General features: G+C 40.8%; 1 protein-coding gene across 2 annotated transcripts in view; it reads left to right on the top strand.

The window, feature by feature from the left end:
• Positions 1-15,080, top strand: part of SLC9A2 (solute carrier family 9 member A2) — a 147,889-nt gene extending 132,809 nt beyond the window's left edge. For both annotated transcript variants that reach the window (XM_007532152.3, XM_060187629.1), the window contains 4 exons: positions 2,221-2,317; positions 6,877-7,008; positions 9,183-9,273; positions 12,585-15,080. In XM_007532152.3, the coding sequence (XP_007532214.2) occupies positions 2,221-2,317; positions 6,877-7,008; positions 9,183-9,273; positions 12,585-12,955 (691 nt within the window). In that variant the 3' untranslated portion in view covers positions 12,956-15,080. The remainder of the gene's footprint in view (positions 1-2,220; positions 2,318-6,876; positions 7,009-9,182; positions 9,274-12,584) is intronic.
• The last annotated feature ends 2,977 nt before the right edge of the window (positions 15,081-18,057 follow it).

The following is an 18,057-nucleotide window of genomic DNA, read 5'->3' as shown; positions in this document are numbered from 1 at the left end:
ATTGACTGATCCACTGAGCATTAAGTAGTGTCCACCCCTATCTTTTTTAATTTTATTGATTTTAAAGTCTATCATGTCAGATATGAATAGCACTTCCTGCCCTTTTTTGTGGGCCATTGGCTTGTATGATAGTTTTCTATTCTTTCACTTTGAGTCTGTTTGTCTTGTTGAATTAGGTGGGTTTCCTGTCGACAGCATATTGTTGGGTTGTGTTTTTTGATCCATCTTCCTACTCACTACCTTTTAATAGGTGAAATCAGGCCACTGACATTTATTGATATCAAAGATTGGAGATATTTTAACGCCATTCTTTAGAGTTTTAGAGTGTTCTGATATATGGCCTATTTATGGTGGTCTGACTGTTTATAGGAGACCTTTCAGCACTTCTTCAGGGCAGGCTTGGTGATAGTTGATTTAAATGTTGCTTGTCTGAGAAGGTTTTTATGCCTCCCTCTAGTCTGAATGACAGTCTAGTAGGATACAGTAATCTTGGTTGAAAGCTTTTCTCATTCAGCACTGGATAGATATCTTGCCATTTTCTTCTGGCCTGTAGTGTTTGTGTGGAGAAGTCTGCTGCTAATCTTATGGGTTTTCCTCTGTAGGTGACTGTTTTTCTCTTGCAGCCTTCAGCATCATTTCTTTATCCTTATTCCTTTCCATTCTAAATACGATGTGTCTTGGTGTCTTTAAGTCTGGGTTAATTCTGTTTGGGCCCTCTGGGCTTCTTGAACCTTTTATGTCTTTGATGTGTAGACTAAAGAAGTTCTCAGCTATTATGTCCTGGAGAATGCTTTCTTCCCCTCCTTCTCTTTCTTCCTCTGGTAAACCAATAATGCATATATTGTTTCTTTTGAAATCATTCCATAGGTCTCTATTGTTGTTTTCAGAATCTCTTAATCTGTTTTTGGGACCTCTTACTTTTTAAAAAATTTTCTCTAAATTGTCCTTGATCTTGCTAATTCTGTCTTCAGCCTCAGTTATTCTATTTTCTCTCCCTTCTACTGTTTTCTGGATTTCATCTATTTTGTTACCCTGTTCTGATATTGTTTTAGCTTTTTCAGCTAGTTGTATTCTTAGCACAGCTATTTCAGCTTCTAGCTCTCTAATAACTTTGGGATAATTAGTGTTTTCTTCCAGAGTCTCATTAGTTGTTTCTGCATATCTGATGACAATTCTTTCAAACTCTTTACTCCTGTGCTTATTTCCTTAACTAGTGTTTGAATGTTGACCTCATTATTTTGTGGTTCAACCTTTGGGGGACCTTTACCTGGACTCTTGTCTTGATTCATTTGTCCAATATTTCTTCGTGTTGGTTTAACCATTTATATAGTATGTTATTTGGTCCCTTTCTTAGTACTTTTCAAATTACTGGTCACTCTTGCCTGGATTGACTTGTGTTCAAGTAAGTACTTAAAGGGTTCACAGTTGTGGAAATTGACAGTTGTTTCAATAGTATTTTAATCCCTGATTTGGAAGTCAGTGTTTTAAAATCCTCTTTTGTTCTTTTTCTTCCCAATAGGCTATGGGAGCCTGAGGGCTTTTAAACTATAAGTAGGCTTATTAGCTTAATCACTGACTCCTGACCAAGAGATAAAGCAGGATGGGGCAAAGATAATCCAGTGGTTATGCAAAGAGACTCTCAAAGCCCCACTGCTAGGCCACCTAAGTATAGGTGTTATCCTGAGTTTCCTGGTTAGTTCTCTGTCCCCTGGTGTCAGCTCAGGGTCTCCCTGCCACCACTGTAGATTCTGAGGGCAGTAGCACTGGTGACTCACAGTTGCATTTGGTGAGTTTTAGGGGAGTCCTCTTCTCCCTTCAGCTTTCCCCCTGTTGGTGAAACAGAGTGGAGGTGCTGTCTCAACTGGCAAACTACTGGACTGTTACCAGCCACCCAGTATCTCCCCAGGCTCCTCTGTGTCCATGCACCACACGTGCTTGCACCCAGCGGTGATTTGATGGGTTCCTGTTGTTGGTCTAGTCCTGTCTTGTTGAGGTCCTTGGTGGTCTCCCTTGGCATTCCTAGTTGACCTGGGAGAGGAGAGGAGAGAAACACAGCTACTGCTGCTCCATAGCCCCACCTCCGGAAGTCAAATATTGAACATTTTCTAAGTGATACTCCTTTAGGGAGGATCCACAAATTATATTATATTCCCAAGGAAGAAAGTCAATAATCTCAATATCAGTTGAACATCAAAATGTTCTTTTTCTCAACATTTGCAGCGACTGCCATGAAGAAAAAATAAGGAAGCTTACTCCTGGTGAAATGGATGAAATCCGAGAGATACTCTCCAGAAATCTCTATCAGATCCGCCAACGAGTAAGACAGATTTGCTTAGCAAGATATTTGTTTAACTTTGACTAGAAACATGGGTTCAGGGTTTGTCTTTCCTATTTGGTTATGGTGGGTGATACTCCATGTCCCAGTGCCCATTGCAGTTCTCTTTTCTTGCTAAGCATCAGTTTCCTCCAGGACACCTGGGATAGAACCTTAGGATCCCCTGAGAATTCTGTAGCTGTTTCTGTAGGCCTGCAGATCTTTAAATGTGTGTTAAGGAGCTGTGTGGAGACTCATCCAGAAGAGTGTACCCATCAATATGTGTGAAACCTTGGGTTCAAATGTCCAGTCCCCTCCTGCAGGGGGGGAAGCTTCATGGGTGGTGGAGCAGTTCTGAGGGTGTCTTCTCTCTGTTTTCCTCCACCTCTCTCTCTGTCTTTCCATCTCTCTTTCTCTATCCATCTTTCTCTCTCTCTCTCTCTCTCTTCTATCAAAGAGAAAGAAAAATATAAAGTAAATGGCCTCTGGGAGTGGCACAGCTATGTGTGCCTTAAGGCCCAGTAATAATGCTGGAGGCAGTAAATAAATAAATAATACAATGTGTTAATTGTGCAGTCTTAACTGCTATTTATTTTTTGTATTTGTTATTAATAGGTTGTTACAAGATTGTAAGATTACAATGTATAGTTCCACACCACATCCACCACCAAAGTTCTGTATCTCCACCCTCCTACCTCCCAAAAGTAACCACCATAGTTCTCAAAAGTCTTACAAACAGTTTGCTTTCTGTTTTGTTTGGATTTCTTTTCTTTTTTTTTTTTTTTTTTTGCAAGTTCATGTAAATCATATCTCTAGATTCTACCATCTGGTAGTTGTATGAAACCACCTGGTAGTTGTGTTTCATTTCTTTGCTTATTTCTCTACACATAATCACCTCCAGTTCCATTCATTTTGTCCCAAAGGACACAATATCATTTTTTTTTTTTACTGCTGAGTAGTATTTCATGGACTATATATCCCATAACTTCTTTAACCAGTCATCTGATGAAGGACATCTATCTGCATCTTCTCTTTGGCTATTGTGAGTAATGCAGCTATGAACATAGGGGTGCATATGTCCCTTCTAATTAGTGTTTGAGTGTCCATTGAATAAATGCCCAAGCATGGTATTGCTGTCATAAGGTAATTTCATTTTTATTTGTTTAAGGACTGTCTATTCAGTCTTCCAAAGGGGCTGCACCAGTTTGCATTCCCACCAGCACTTAACTGCTATTTAAAGATTTTTAGAAGAAATTAGGTTACACTTCAGAGCACTTAAAAATATGTGATCTCGTTATGAACACATCAAGTGTGTCTTCTTTTTACAAAATTTATTTTCCCTTTTGTTGCCCTTGTTTTTTTAAAATTATTGTTGTACTTATTATTATTATTGATGTCATCATTGTTAGATAGGACAGAGAAATGGAGAGAGGAGGGGAAGACTGGGAGAGAAAGACAGACACCTGCAGACCTGCTTCACTGCTTGTGAAGTGACTCCCCTGCTGGTGGGGAGCCAGGGGCTCAAACCAGGATCCTTACTCTGGTCCTTGCGCTTTGCACCACATGTGCTTAGCCGGCTGTGCTACCACCTGACTCCCCAAGTGTGTCTTCTGAGTCTCTTCTTTTATCTCATTTCCATTATCACCTCCTTTGGATGATTTGCTAATTAGGCAGCTAACACATCAGAGACCGCCCATAGTCCCCCACACCCCACTTAGCCCACTGTATAGATTAGCTCATTTCATCCTTCAACAATAGCTAAATATTGTCACCACTTCCATTTACAAATGGAGGAGTCCAGGTGAAGTGGTTCTCAGGCCACTATGCCTGTCAGAAACACTCCTTACTGCTGTTGGGTGATTTCCATAGTTTCTGACCTTGGTTCCCCCAAGGGCACATCCCTCTCACCCTGCAATACTCATGTTGACCCTTTACCCTAAAGCATCCCCACTCTCTTTTTGGTTTTGTTTTTTTCTGTGCTTCACTATAGGATCAACCCAGGTTTTTTTCTCTGCATAAACTTTCACTGAATGATCTCCCTGAGTGGTTTTTTTTTTTTTTAGACAAAGGGATAGTAGTGTTCTACCATCCAATGAGCAACCCCCTAGTGCTGGGGCTTTAACCTGTGACTTCTTAGACAGTAAGACATGCAAAACTGGGTTAGCTACCTCCCTGCTGATAAAGCATGGAATATGAAAAAAGAAAAAAAAAGACAGCATTTTGCTGTTTAAAATGAAAGAGCAGCGCTGGGGCTTGAAAGCTTCACTGTTCTCACTATCGGATTTGCATTTCTGCTTTCGCTATCCTTGTTTGCACACCCACCTCCCCCCAACTCACCCAACTACCTGGAAGACCCAAAGTATGACATGAGAGTCTCTGTCTCCATCCCTCAGCTCCTATTGTTTTCTGTCTTCCTTTGGAATGTTCCAGTGCTCCCATCAACTAGACCACGACTTCTAATTTTTAAGCTTCCCCCAGAAATGTCCATATTATGCTCAGCTCTATATTTGTTTTTTATGTATTTATTTATTTACTTATTATTGGATGGACAGAGAGAAATTGAGAGGAAAGGGTGAGGTAGAGAGGGAAAGAGACAGAGAGACAACTGCAGCTCTGCTTCACCACTTGCAGAGCTTTCTCCCTACAGGTGGGGACCAGTGGCTCAAACCTGCATCTTTGCACACTGTAATGTGTGTGCCTAATCAGGTACACCACCGCTTAGCTCATTTTTTTTTTTTAAGATTTTGTTTGTTTCTATGGTATGAAAGGAAGAGAGAGACCAGAGCATCCATCCACTATATACAGTGCTGAGGATTGAACTAAGGACTTCACACATCCATGACATGTGCTGCCTGCTATCTCCCTGAACTCTTATCTTTAAGTGGGAAACACTTAGAGCATTATAATACCAAGCTGGATAATGGGAAGACCAGAGACCAGGATCCTGGGCCCGCCCTGTTCATCTGTCAGGGTTGAGAGATAAAGCTTCAGAGACTCTTGCCTGGAAACCTCCCCACCCCCAGGAGGCTGTGTTAAGTATATGTGTGTGACTCAACCACAACTCCAAAAGAGTATTTATTATTAAAAAGTCTTCATTACATCAGAGCATGGAACCAGAAGCATCAAAACCATTTTTGTCTGAGTACACAAATTCTGACAGTTAATGTACTAATGGTATTGTCATGTAATCCTCTGGCTACATAGTATTCATTTTGTCCACATTGTGAATTTCATGGTCTGAGGCATGGGGGTATTTGCTGTAGTTTGTAGCTTTAGGCCTTTGGCCTCAGGGTCTTGTTGGGCAGACTGTTCATTAGCTCACTACCCTCACCAGATGCCCTGCAGAGAATAGGAGTTGAGTAGCCAGAAGGAAGAACATGAGCGATAACAGGTGGTGTAACATTCTTTTAGCTCTGTACACAGCTTCTCAGAAATTAGAAAATAGTTCAGCAGAGAAATCATCCAAGTATCAGTAAGTAGCAAGCATTACAAATCAAAATCAGGAAATAGGCATTTAGAAGCAGGAAGTCTCCAACTATAGAGCCTGTACCACACCATATAATCTCAGCACTTTTATATTATTTTGTCAGTCTACGATGCCTAGCTGTATTGTAAAAGCTTCAAAGCAGTTGAATTTTGCTCTCTGTTCCTTTTTTGTAGCTCTACCTGTCCTAGTATATTTTAGGACACAGGAAATAGTGGCAAGAGATAAGCACTAATTTTTATTAGGAAATGAACTTAGCAGATAGCCACAGTTTCAGTAAACCGATTTTTATGTAATCTACAAAACTGAAAAATTTTTGCTAGGTCTAGCCCTAGTTTAGAAGTTTGATGCTTCAGATCCTAGGATGTGATATTGGTGGTGTCAGCTGCTTTCTCAATGTGACAACCCACTTGGAAGAAGAAATATTTCCAAGTTAACCAAAAGGGCATGGCACCCCCAAGTGGCACAGAGAGGATTGTATGTATGTCAGTAGCTCCTGTTCAGCAGAGAATGAATGAAGAGGACTTGTATTTTCTCCCTGCTACTAATGATGTCTAAATACACAAAAGGTACTTTAAGATATACAGAGATACTAGATGAATTCAACTGCTTTTTGGGTCTCAGTATTCAGGTTATTATTATTATTATTTTAAATATTCTATTATATTTATGTATTTATTGGGTAGAGACAGGGAGAAATTGAGAGGAAGGGGGAGACAGAGAGGGAGAGAGACAGAGAGACACCTACAGGCCAGCTTCACTGGTGAAGCTGTCCTCCTGCAGGTGGGGACCAGGAACTTGAACCTGTGTCCTTGTGCATTGTAACATATGCGCTCCACCAGGTGTGCCACCACCCAACCCCTCAGTATTCCATTTTAAATAAACCTTCTTCACTGATTTATTAAAAGATGTTTTTTTCCCCCACAATCTGAAGAATGTTAGTATTTTTGTTGTTGTTGTTGTTGTCAATTCTATACAGTTAAGGGTCTATCAGAAGAACAAAACTAAACAAACACAAGTTAGTTCTGGAGTAGTGATTCGATGATTTTCTAAAATGTCCCTTGTGTTTTCATCCCAGACTTTGTCCTACAATAGACACAACCTGACAGCTGACACAAGTGAGAGACAAGCCAAGGAGATCCTGATCCGCAGGCGGCACAGCTTACGAGAAAGCATCCGGAAGGACAATAGCTTGAACCGGGACCGCAGGGTAACTGGAGTTTGTATGTCTTGGCTGCACACCGCCAGCAGCTGCTCCCAAGGCTGTGCAGAGAGGGCTACTATTGAGGGTTGATTCACAGAGTCTGGTTTGAAGCTAATTAGGATTTTTTTTTTTTTTTTTTTGTCATCTCAGGGATTCACCATTTTGGGCTGGTTTCTTCAGATAGACACAGAAAGGCAGAGGGAAAGAGAGAGAAAGATGGGAAGAAACCACAACACCACCATTTCTTTCATGCACTGCAGGGGTGAAGGGGTGAGGAGGGGGTCAGACTTGAACCTGGGTTATACACATGATAAAGCAACACACTATCCATTCGAGCTATTTTGCTGGCCCAGTTATAAACCCCTTTCAGATGTTTCTTAAACATATCTGGTGTTCCAGACCGTGTTCTTGGCATTTGGAGTAATATTGAAGAACAACAACAGAATGACTTCTGTACTTGTAGCATACATACTCTAGTGGGGAGAACATGATTAACAGTGGACAGAGTTAAGTCAATGATCTGTCACGTTAGGAGGATGGGAGTACAGGGAAGAAATGGCTTATTTAAAATGGCTAGGTTCAGTGGTGTTTCCTTCTGAAATAAAGACTGAAACTAGGCAAGGGAGGAGGCATCCACTGGGCACCCCTTGGTGTCCCCAGAAAGCCAGACTGCCACACCCACTTTTGCATAAAGGGAAATAAGCTTTTACTACGTCATCTAAGGCTGGAGTTTATTAACTTAGACTGAGATTCCCTTCTTCAGGGAGTGTCAGGAGGTGGGGTTGAGCCATGACTTAGATTTGGGGAAAGACATGGGTATTTATTTATTACTAGAGCACTGCTCAGCTCTGGTTTATGGTGGTGGAGGAGACTGGACCTGTGACTTTGGAGCCTCAGGCATGAGAATCTCTTTGCCTAACTATTGTGCTATCTCTCCTGTCCAGTCATGGACATTTAAGTTTTCCCACAACTCTGCTTGTCCTTTGACTAAGACTCCCCCACTAGAGCAAACCTATGAATGGTTTGCTCATCATAACAAGGAAGGGATATAGCCAGGAAGATAGGGTGAGAATTTGAATCCCTGAGGCTGTCCTCCTGTTTCTAGATTTGCATGCCAAAATACTGAATGAAATTCAATACAGCTAATCAATCCCTGGCCATCCCCTCCCCATGGTCAAATACAGTCCAAACCCAGCCCTTTAGGGGTCCTGTTTGCATGTCAAGAGCAGAGCACAGCTCCATCTTATTCCGTACTGTGCATCAAATGGAGGCCTCATGCATGTAAGGCATGAGCTTTGCTCCTGAGCCCTTTCCTTTGCCTTAAGTTATAGCTTTAAACAGAATGGTTGGACTAGAATGCTTGAAAATGCAACAATGACTTTGAGAGGCCATGGTGACTGAGAACTCACAATGTGTTGTGTCCTTTTCACTCAGGACATGTTAATAGATGAGGGGAACTATTTTAAGGTGAAACTATGATCAAATCAGAATGTTTACCAGTGAGCAAACTTTACTTTTCTCCCCACACCTTCAGTATGTAATGAAGCACTACCAGTTAAAAGTTTAATAAACTAGGATGGGGGTAGATAGCCTAATGGTTACATAAAAGAGACTCTTATGTCTGAGGCACCAAAGTCCCAAGTTCAATCCCCTGCAGCACCATAAACCAGAGCTGAGCAGTGTTCTGGCAAAGAACATAATAAACTTTTAAGAAAATAGATACTATAACACTGGAAATGTCAAGTGAGGAAATATTTCTTTCATATTACTTCAATACTTATTAAATTAATAAAAAAACTATACTTTTTCCCTGTATCACACCTCCCCCCCCCATAATATTTACTTTGTATTTTTTTAGTAGCATTCTTTTCAATAGGTGTTTCTGTAGCTTTTCTTGATCAAAATTCAATGGCTTCTTATGTAGGTCTTGTCTCTAATGGTCTCTATTTCCATTCTCTTTAGCACTGTTCCCATTGTGTCTTAGAAGAGATTTAGGAGTTCTCAATGACAGTCACTGTCTGGAATTATATTCCTCATCACTACAACCATTCATAGATTAATTTTGGAGTCAAGAATTAAATTTTAGATTTTTTTTTTAAACACCAACACTTGCCATAGGCTTCTAACCTACATTAAATGATATTTATGTGGACTAAATGAATTTTCTGATTCTTTTACAGGCTTCCACTTCAACCTCCAGATATTTATCCTTACCCAAAAATACAAAACTTCCAGAAAAGCTACAAAAGAAAAGGAAAATTTCCAATGCAGGTAATGAATATAATTGGAACAGAAGACTTTAAGTTTATTTATTGAAGGGGGCTGGAAGATGACTCACCTGGAAGAGCTTATACTTTGTCATGTGCAAGGAGCTAGCTTTGAGGCCCCCAGCAACCACTTGGTGGGGTGGGGGGAGCTTTGTGAGTATTAGAACAGTGCTGTGGTATCTCTGCTGTCTCTTTCTTTTACCATATTTTAAAAAAACGTCTGCCAGCACTAGTAAGGTCACTGTAGGCACAAAGCCCCAGAAGCCAAAAATATATACATACATAAATGCTTATAAAATAGAAAAATTATCTTTTTTTATTAAAATAAATTCAGCAGTTTACAAATCTAACATAATAACATGCTGCCCTTTTGTTAATAGGGCAAACTTTCTGAACAGAATTCTATGCTCATTATAAATGGTTTAATCATTACCAACAATGAATCTGCATAATATAACAAAAGTAAATATTGCCACCTTGTGGTGAGTGAAAAGTTAGACCGACAGTTGTAAATCTGCAATGGTTTAAATTCACAATAATTCTGACAATGTTTCTGATTTGTATATTTGAAATATATATATTTAAACCAGAGCATTGCTCAGCTTTGCCTTATGGTAGTGCAAGGGATTGAACCTTTGACTTTGGAGTCTCAGGCATCAAAGTCTCTTTGCATAACCATTATGCTATCTACCCCACCCTATTTGTAATACCTAATTTTGTAATGTGTAAATTTGTAAAAGTGAAAATATTTGAATATGCATTTTCATAAAGACAACTATATGACTGACTAACTTCTGGTTCCAATTATAAAATGTTTTCTGTAAGACCTCATAGCTCTTTATTTGGTGGCAAACTTTATGTAAATCCCAGATCATTTTCTGTAAACTTCAGGTGAAATAAATTGTAGACTGTAACTATAATACCCCCTTTTTGTTTAATTTGCAAGAGGAGGAGAGACTAATGCCAGCTTGTAACAGTGGAGGGTGAGATGAGATGTGTGCAGGGAGGACCTTGGAGGAAGAAAAAGCACTGAGTATTTTTCAATTTAATTTTGCTTTTTCAGTTGCTACCAGGGTTATTTCTGGGGCTTGGTGCCTCCATGTTGAATCCTTTCTGATACAGGCAGAAATTGTGGTGGGGGAGGGGAGAGGGAGGTAGGAAGAGAGACAGAAGGGGCCTGGTGGTGGCACACTCCATGGAGCACACATAATGCACAGAGATCCAGATTTGAGCCCTGGGTCCTGCAGGGGGTAAACTTCGCAAGTGGTGAAGCAGTGCTTCAGGTGTTTCTTTGTCTCTCTTCCTCTCTTTATCGCCCCTTTTCTTCTCAATTTCTGTCTCTATTCAATAAGGAAATAAAGATAATAAATATAAAGAAAAGGGAGAGGGAAAGAGAGACACCTTCAGCACTGCTTCTCCACTTGTGAAGGTTCTCCCCATAGGTGGGAACTAGGGACATTAACCAGGTCCTTGCTTATGGCAACATGTGCGCCACTCTACTGGGTGTGCCACTCACTGTCTGATCCCAAGGAAGCAGAGAAACAGTATTTAGAACCATCTGATATCCCATCCAAAATGCTGTCATCTCCCTAGAATCTCATCACTGAGAGAGCATGCAATCAGCTATTCTACCCAAAGTCCTCCAGGACGTGTGGCAGTCAGCTGATTCTAATCATGCCCCCCCTCCCCGCAACACACACACACACACACACACACACACACACACTCTCTCTCTCTCTCTCTCTCTTTCTCTCTCTCTCTCTTTCTCTCTCTCTCTTTCTTTCTCTCCATCTCTCTCTCTCTCTCTCTCTCTCTCTCTCTCTCTCTCTGTTTGGCAGTGCATGTTGGTGTTTGGACCTGATTGTGAAAGTAAAAGGAAATAAGCAAAGCTTTGTATAGGATTCCAGATCTAGAACCAATCTTTTTTTTTTTTTTCAAAGCTGCAATCACCATGCATGAACTAGGCCTAGCCTGATACAGAGCACAGCCCTCCTGGATCACTCTTGTCAAGCATTGATGGTCTGGGTTTGAATTCCAGCTCCACTTAGTGATTGTTCTTTTTTTGTTTGTTTTAATTAATTTATTTTTCCAGAGCACTACTCAGCTCTGGCTTATGGTGGTGTGTAGGGATTGAACTTGGGACCTCAGAGCCTCAGGCATTGAATAACCACTACTCTTATTTCCCCCACTACTTACTAATTGCTCTTGAACCTCACTTCTTTCAGCTATAAGATGGGTGGCAGTATATCCATGTCCAGTGGAGAAGCAATTCCAGAAACTAGACCTTCCACCTTCTGCACCCCATAAAGAATTTTGGTCCAGGGAGTCGGGCGGTAGCACAGTGGGTTAAGCGCACATGGCACGAAGTGGAAGGACCGGCGTGAGGATCCCGGTTCGAGCCCCCAGCTCCCCACCTGCAGGGGAGTCACTTCACAGGCGGTGAAGCAGGTCTGAAGGTGTCTTATCTTCCTCTCCCCCTCTCTGTCTTCCCCTCCTCTCTCCATTTCTCTCTGTCCTATCCAACAACAACGACATTAACAACAACAGCAATAATAACTACATCAACAATAAAAAACAACAAGGGCAACAAAAGGGAAAATAAATAAATAAATATAAAATAATAATAATAATAAAAAAAGAATTTTGGTCCATAGGGGGCTGGTTGGTGGTACACTTGGTTAAGTGTTACATGTTACAGTGTGAAAGGACCTGAGTTTGAGCCCCTGGTCCCCACCTGTAGGGGCAAGGCTTTCAGAGTGGTAAAGCAGGGCTGTAGGTATCTCTCTATCTCTCTCCTTATCACCCCCTTTCATCTTGATTTCTGGTTGTTTCTATTCAATGAATAAAATATAGATTACTTAAAATAATTTTAATAAAAGAAGAATTTTGATCCATACTCCCAGAGGGATAAAGAATTAGGAAGCTTCCAATGAAGGGGCTAGGACACAGAACTCTAATGGTGGGAACTGTCTGGAATTGTACCCCTGTTACCTTGCAATTTTTTAAATCATTATTAAATCAGTAATAAAAGATGGGTGGCAGTGAGGGCTAAATAGGTTAATGCATCTAAAAAATTTTAGGACAGTGCATGGCACTCAGGAAGCTCTCCATCCAAATTTAATGTGCTGTATACCATAGATGTGATTAGTCACAGAGATCATGCAATGTGCCCAGGTCTCTCAGCAAGAGTTGTGGTGACCCAACCCCCTATCATGCAGCCCCCTAGGTTTCAGGAAACAGTGGCTAGAGAGCCCACTGTTGCATCACAGAGCCACTCTGACACCCTCTCTCTAAAGTCCTTCTGCTCTGTGGTAGGTGGCAACAGCAGTGACTCGGACACAGACGCCGGGACCACCGTCCTCAATTTGCAGCCCCGAGCAAGGCACTTTTTGGCGGATCAGTTCTCAAAGAAATCTCCCCAGGTCTTCTCGATGGAATGGAAGAACGAGGTCAATGTTGATTCTGGCCAAGGGCATCCCTGCAGCCCCCCAGAACCCCACAGTAAAGAGGGGGGCACCAAGACCCCAGGTGTGCTAAGGCAACCACTTCTCTCCAAAGGCCAGTTGGGCTTGGTGCGGCAAGACAGTGTAACTGAAGGTAGTCAGCCCCAGCCACCACCCAGGCTGGTCCGGAGGGCATCAGAGCCTGGGAGCCGGAAAACCCGATTTGGAAGTGAGAAGCCTTAAGGGGAAATCGCCAACACTGACTTGGGGGTGCCAGGCCCAGCATAGCTGTGCTTGTTCCTCTGCATCCAGACATCTGTGCAATCTGCTGAAACCCTGTGCATCTAAACACTTTCTTTGGGTGGTAGAGTCTTGCCATGGGTTAATGGGATGAACACTTTTTTACCCCCAGAAGAAAATCAAAGAGTCTCATAAAAGTTCTTTTATGACTTCTTGTTAGCAGTTGGATCCTTTGCTGGCCTCAAGGGAATAAACAACCCCCATCCCCAAACATGTGCCTTTATGAACTTGAAATTTTTGATGCAGTTGTGTTGGTGAAGATTTTAATATATACGTGTATATGCCTCAAATTTTATTTATGAAGAAATGAACGTATCTGTCATCTGTTTCGAAGTGAATGACACTAAAGATACCAAAAGCATCTCTCCATGAGGTCCTGGGCATCAGCCTCAGAGTTTCTGATCACTGCCAACAGGAAAAAGAAGAAACAGCCAAGTGTGGAGGAAAGAATCGTTAGGGAAACGGTTTCAGTATGTAGCCACATATTGAATCAGAGTATCAGAGAGCACACGGGAAGCCCTGCTGTTGCTATGTAGTAAGGAGAGTCAACTGGTTTTCAGTTAGTTGCTTATTCTGTTTTGTGTTAGGGCTAACATGGGGATCCTACCTTCCATTTTTCTAAATGGTACAATCAGGAGAGTTGGTTAGGTCACGGGAGCTACAGCTTATGGCATCTGACTGACTTGGTGGCAGCTCTTGAGGAAGCTTCTCCTTGGGCCTTGTGGTGTGTGGAGAGGGAGGGCTGTGTCTGCTTAGAACATGTAGACAGGTTTTTATATTGTGCAATACTGGAAGAAGGAGGCAGGAGATTCCTTTACTTACGTACCCATCTGTGACCACCTGCCTGAACATCTTCCTGTTGAGTATTTTAGAACTTGATTTGAATGCAGGTTAGACACTGCAAGCAGACAAGGTTGAAAATTTATATAAAACAGCAGCCCCAGTGTTTAACAAATCAAGAGATGTCAGGTTTTGAGTTCTATTCAGGAAGCACTTTGGAGAACATGGGAATTTTACTTTTTTTTTTTTTTTTGCATTAGTCTGTAATTTGTTACCTCTCTCCCTTCAATAAAGTAGGACTGGAAATTATTCAGATGAGAATGAATTCTACCCACTGGGAAATTTTTTCCAAGTGCATCAGAGAGATTAGGAATAGAACATAATCATTAAAGATGAATATTTGAATCTGTGTCTCTTAAACTATAGCTTTCATCAACCTCTTTGAAACGAGTAGAAAAGGATTCTAGATTTCTGGGTTTGATATAAAATACAAGCATTCCCAGATTTACACGGGAGAGACAGCAAAAGATACAAGTGAATACAGTGTTATTGATGGGGAAACATAAGTAAATTGAAATAAAAAGATACAGTACTTTAGTACTTTTCCCTCCTCTATTTCTCACCCTTTCCTTCAACTCTATAAATGTTGAAAAGTAAATCTGTCCTTTATTCTCAGTTGTCTTAGAATCTTGGGTGTGAGACAGAGGGAAGGGAGACTCATAAGGTACAAGTTCATAAAGAGCACAATCTTTTCCCGAACTCTCCCAAGTTGATCAGTTTAAAGCAGTGCAGACATTATTGGCTTAGTGTCCTGTGCCAAAATCTCTATTTTAAATATAAATATTTATAAAAGAGTATACATATATATATTTCTTTTGCTGAAAATAAAAATGCCTTTAATTTAGACTTCTATTATAGGAATTTGATTCATCAAAGAGGTATATATGTAATTTTGAAAACATCATGAGGAAAATTTCTAAAGTTGTGGTATATATATATAAAAAGCACCGTAAGGAAAGCGAATTCAAAATAAATTTCCTGATTCCCTCTCCCACTTCCTATATTAATATTGTAACAAGGCTAACTTTCTGAAACTGAGGAGAAAACACAAAGTTTTTATTATCAATTCTTGTTAAGCAAGTAGACCAAATTCAGAAGGAATCTGGATGACACTGTGTAAATTTCAAAAGAGGAACACTTAATGTCATTTTTTATTTATCATCAGTGTATGTTTGATTTTATTTGTTGAATTACAAAAGCAATGGAAAAATAAATTTGACTTGATTTAGCCTTTTCTCTATACTTAAAAAAAATAAAATCATCAAAACTTCAAATACGTTAGAAGGGTAGAGTATGAATTTGAAAAACACTTTGGGCTCCATAGCACAATGATTTAAATTTCTGCAATGTGGAGAGATTCCCCACAGCTCTTTGTAAATGACTCCCATAGTTTACACATTTGCTTCAACCAGAGTTCTGCTGGAACACTGATGGGTCTTCAGTGTCTGTTGTAGCAAATACATCTTGAACTACCTCTAAGTAACATCAAAGCTTCTTCCACTCCTTTAAAAAAAATTCCTTTACTCTACCATCCCTTTCCCTCTCAATTTCTGGCTGTCTCTATCCAGTAAATAAATAAAGATTTAAAAAAAAATTCCTTTACTGGAGGGATTAATGATTTGCAGTCAACAGTAAAATACAGTAGTTGGTACATGTGTACCATTTCTTAGTTTTCCATATAACACTAACCCCCTACCTAGGTCCTCCTCCACCATCATGTTCCAGGACCTGAACCCCCCCACCCCCATCCCAGAGTCCTTTACTTTTGGTGCAATACACCAAATCCAGTCCAAGTTATGCTTTGTGTTTTCCTTTATATTGTTATTTTTCAACTTCTATGAGTGGGATCACCCCATATCCCTTTTAAAGCTTTATTTATTATTGGATAGAGATAGACAGAAATTGAGAGAGAAGGGGGAGATAGGGAGGGAGAGAGAGACAGAGAAACACCTGCAGCCCTGCTTCACCATTCATGAAGATTTCCTCCTGCCAGGGGACCAGGGGCGTGAACTGAAGTCTTCGAGTAATGTGTGCACTTAACCAGATGCTCCACTGCCTGGCCCCTGAGCTTACTTCTTTATGTATTATGCTAAGGGCCACATTCTGGGAACGGATATTCCAGAAAACAAATAACCAGAAACACACACACACACACACACGTACACCCACATCAAATCTGATTCTTTAAAAAGCATATTATTTTGTGTCACTGCTCTCCAGATAACTGGAATGAAATTAGCCTTCGGCTTTTGCCAGGTCTTGTCCTGAGTGTAGACATTATCATTTTTTTCATTTATTTATTTATTCCCTTTTGTTTGTTTTTGATTGTTGTTTGTTTTTGATTGTTGTAGTTATTATTGTTGTTGTTGTTGGATAGGACAGAGAAATGGAGAGAGGAAGGGAAGACAGAGAGGGGGAGAGAAAGATAGACACCTGCAGACCTGCTTCACTGCCTGTGAAGCGACTCCCCTGCAGGTGGGGAGCCGGGGGCTCAAACCGGGATCCTTAAGCCAGTCCTTGCACTTTGCACCACGTGCGCTTAACCCGCTACGCTATACTGCCTGACTCCCCAGACATTATCATTTTTAACTGTGTGTAGGGGGTACATTTACTTACATTAAAAACCAAAGACACAGCTGTTACAGCAGGTCTTGAATAATGTTTCATCCAATGTCATTTCACTATGACGTTAAAAAAAAAGACCCTCAATGAGGTCTTTACCTACGTGTAGTGTGCACCCCCTCCCATACGTATTTTTGTGGGTGTTCTCTGGCTACCCTAAGTCATTCCCACATCCCGGAGATGTGTCTGTTAGGTCCACTGGTGTGTCTCTGCTGTCCCAGTCAGTGTGTGTATGACCCACTGTCTGATGGAAGAGCATCCTGACCAGGTGTGTGACCCTGAACTTCTGGGACAGCTTCTGATCACTTGCTGATTCTGAACTGGAATAACGAAGTTGGAAAATGAATGAATGTATAGGAATGCTAAGCATCAGAAGGGCCTGGGAACTTTAGAAATTTGGGGGTGGTTGTTTGACCAGAAATATGCTGTAGGAACTTCACCTAACATAAAACTGACTTGATCATTCCACTTCGTTGTTTTCCAAGAGTGAGATCATTCCATATTCATCTTTCTCTTTCTAATTTCTCTCTCTTAACATGATTGCTTTAAGTTCCATTCAAGATGAGGTGTAGGTGAAGTCACCATTTTTAATAGCTGACTAGTATTCTTAGTATATACTACAACTTACTCAGCCACTCATCTGTTGTGGAACACCTGTGTTTCATCCAGATTTTGGCTAGTACAAATTGTGCTGCTGTGAACAGGTATGCACAGATGTTTCTGGATGGGTGTTGTTTGGTTCCTTAGGGTATATCCCCAGGAAAGGAATTCCAGGGTCATAGGGAAGGGCTATTTCTAGTCTTAAAGTTCTCCCGACTCAACATGTCTTAGGTTTTTTTTTTTTTTTATTGTACTTCTCAAGTCATATTTATGTTGAAACGGCCATTTCATAGCCAGTTATAAATAAGTACTATGATATTTTGTGAGTTCAAAGCTCATATTTGACTCTCTTCCTCAACCAGGACAAGAAAAGTCCATGTAGTTCTACAGTCTGATGATTGGTGGATTATTATTTTTTTTTTATTATTAAATCCACTTTTAAAAGCAAAACAACTTAGCATTATTCTGTAGCATACATTTCCACCGGGTCCATCCTTCCACCCATGTGTAAGGCAAATGAGAACAGTTTTTGGATAGCAGGTGGATTTGGAGTGACCACAGTCCTTAATTCAAGAGAAAGAGCACTTACCTTCAAAATTATTTTCAAATTTCATCCAGCATCTTAGGTGGCACAGTGGATAAAGCCTTGGACTCTCCAGCATGAGGTCCCTAGTTCAATCCCTGGCATCTCATGTGCCAGAGTGATGTTCTGGTTCACTCTGTCTTCCTCGCTGTCATAAATCTTCAAATGTCATCCACTTCAGTTAAGGCTGGCCACGACAGACATGTTCAAATAAAACATCCATATGACTAGTTTCTAAACATCTTCAATATGAAGCAGACCCCCTGCAATGGCAGTTGTCAGTTGAGAGATTTGAGTGTTTATTCCAGAGAGACCTCACAGTGAAGCTGCTTTGAAGGTGATAAGAAAAGCTCACTCTTGTCTATCACTTTGCTGCCTGGTTCCTGACACCCTGGCCTGG

Source organism: Erinaceus europaeus, chromosome 3 (assembly GCF_950295315.1).
Source record: "Erinaceus europaeus chromosome 3, mEriEur2.1, whole genome shotgun sequence".
NCBI lineage: Eukaryota > Metazoa > Chordata > Mammalia > Eulipotyphla > Erinaceidae > Erinaceus > Erinaceus europaeus.
This window is presented reverse-complemented; position numbering and strand designations above follow the sequence as displayed.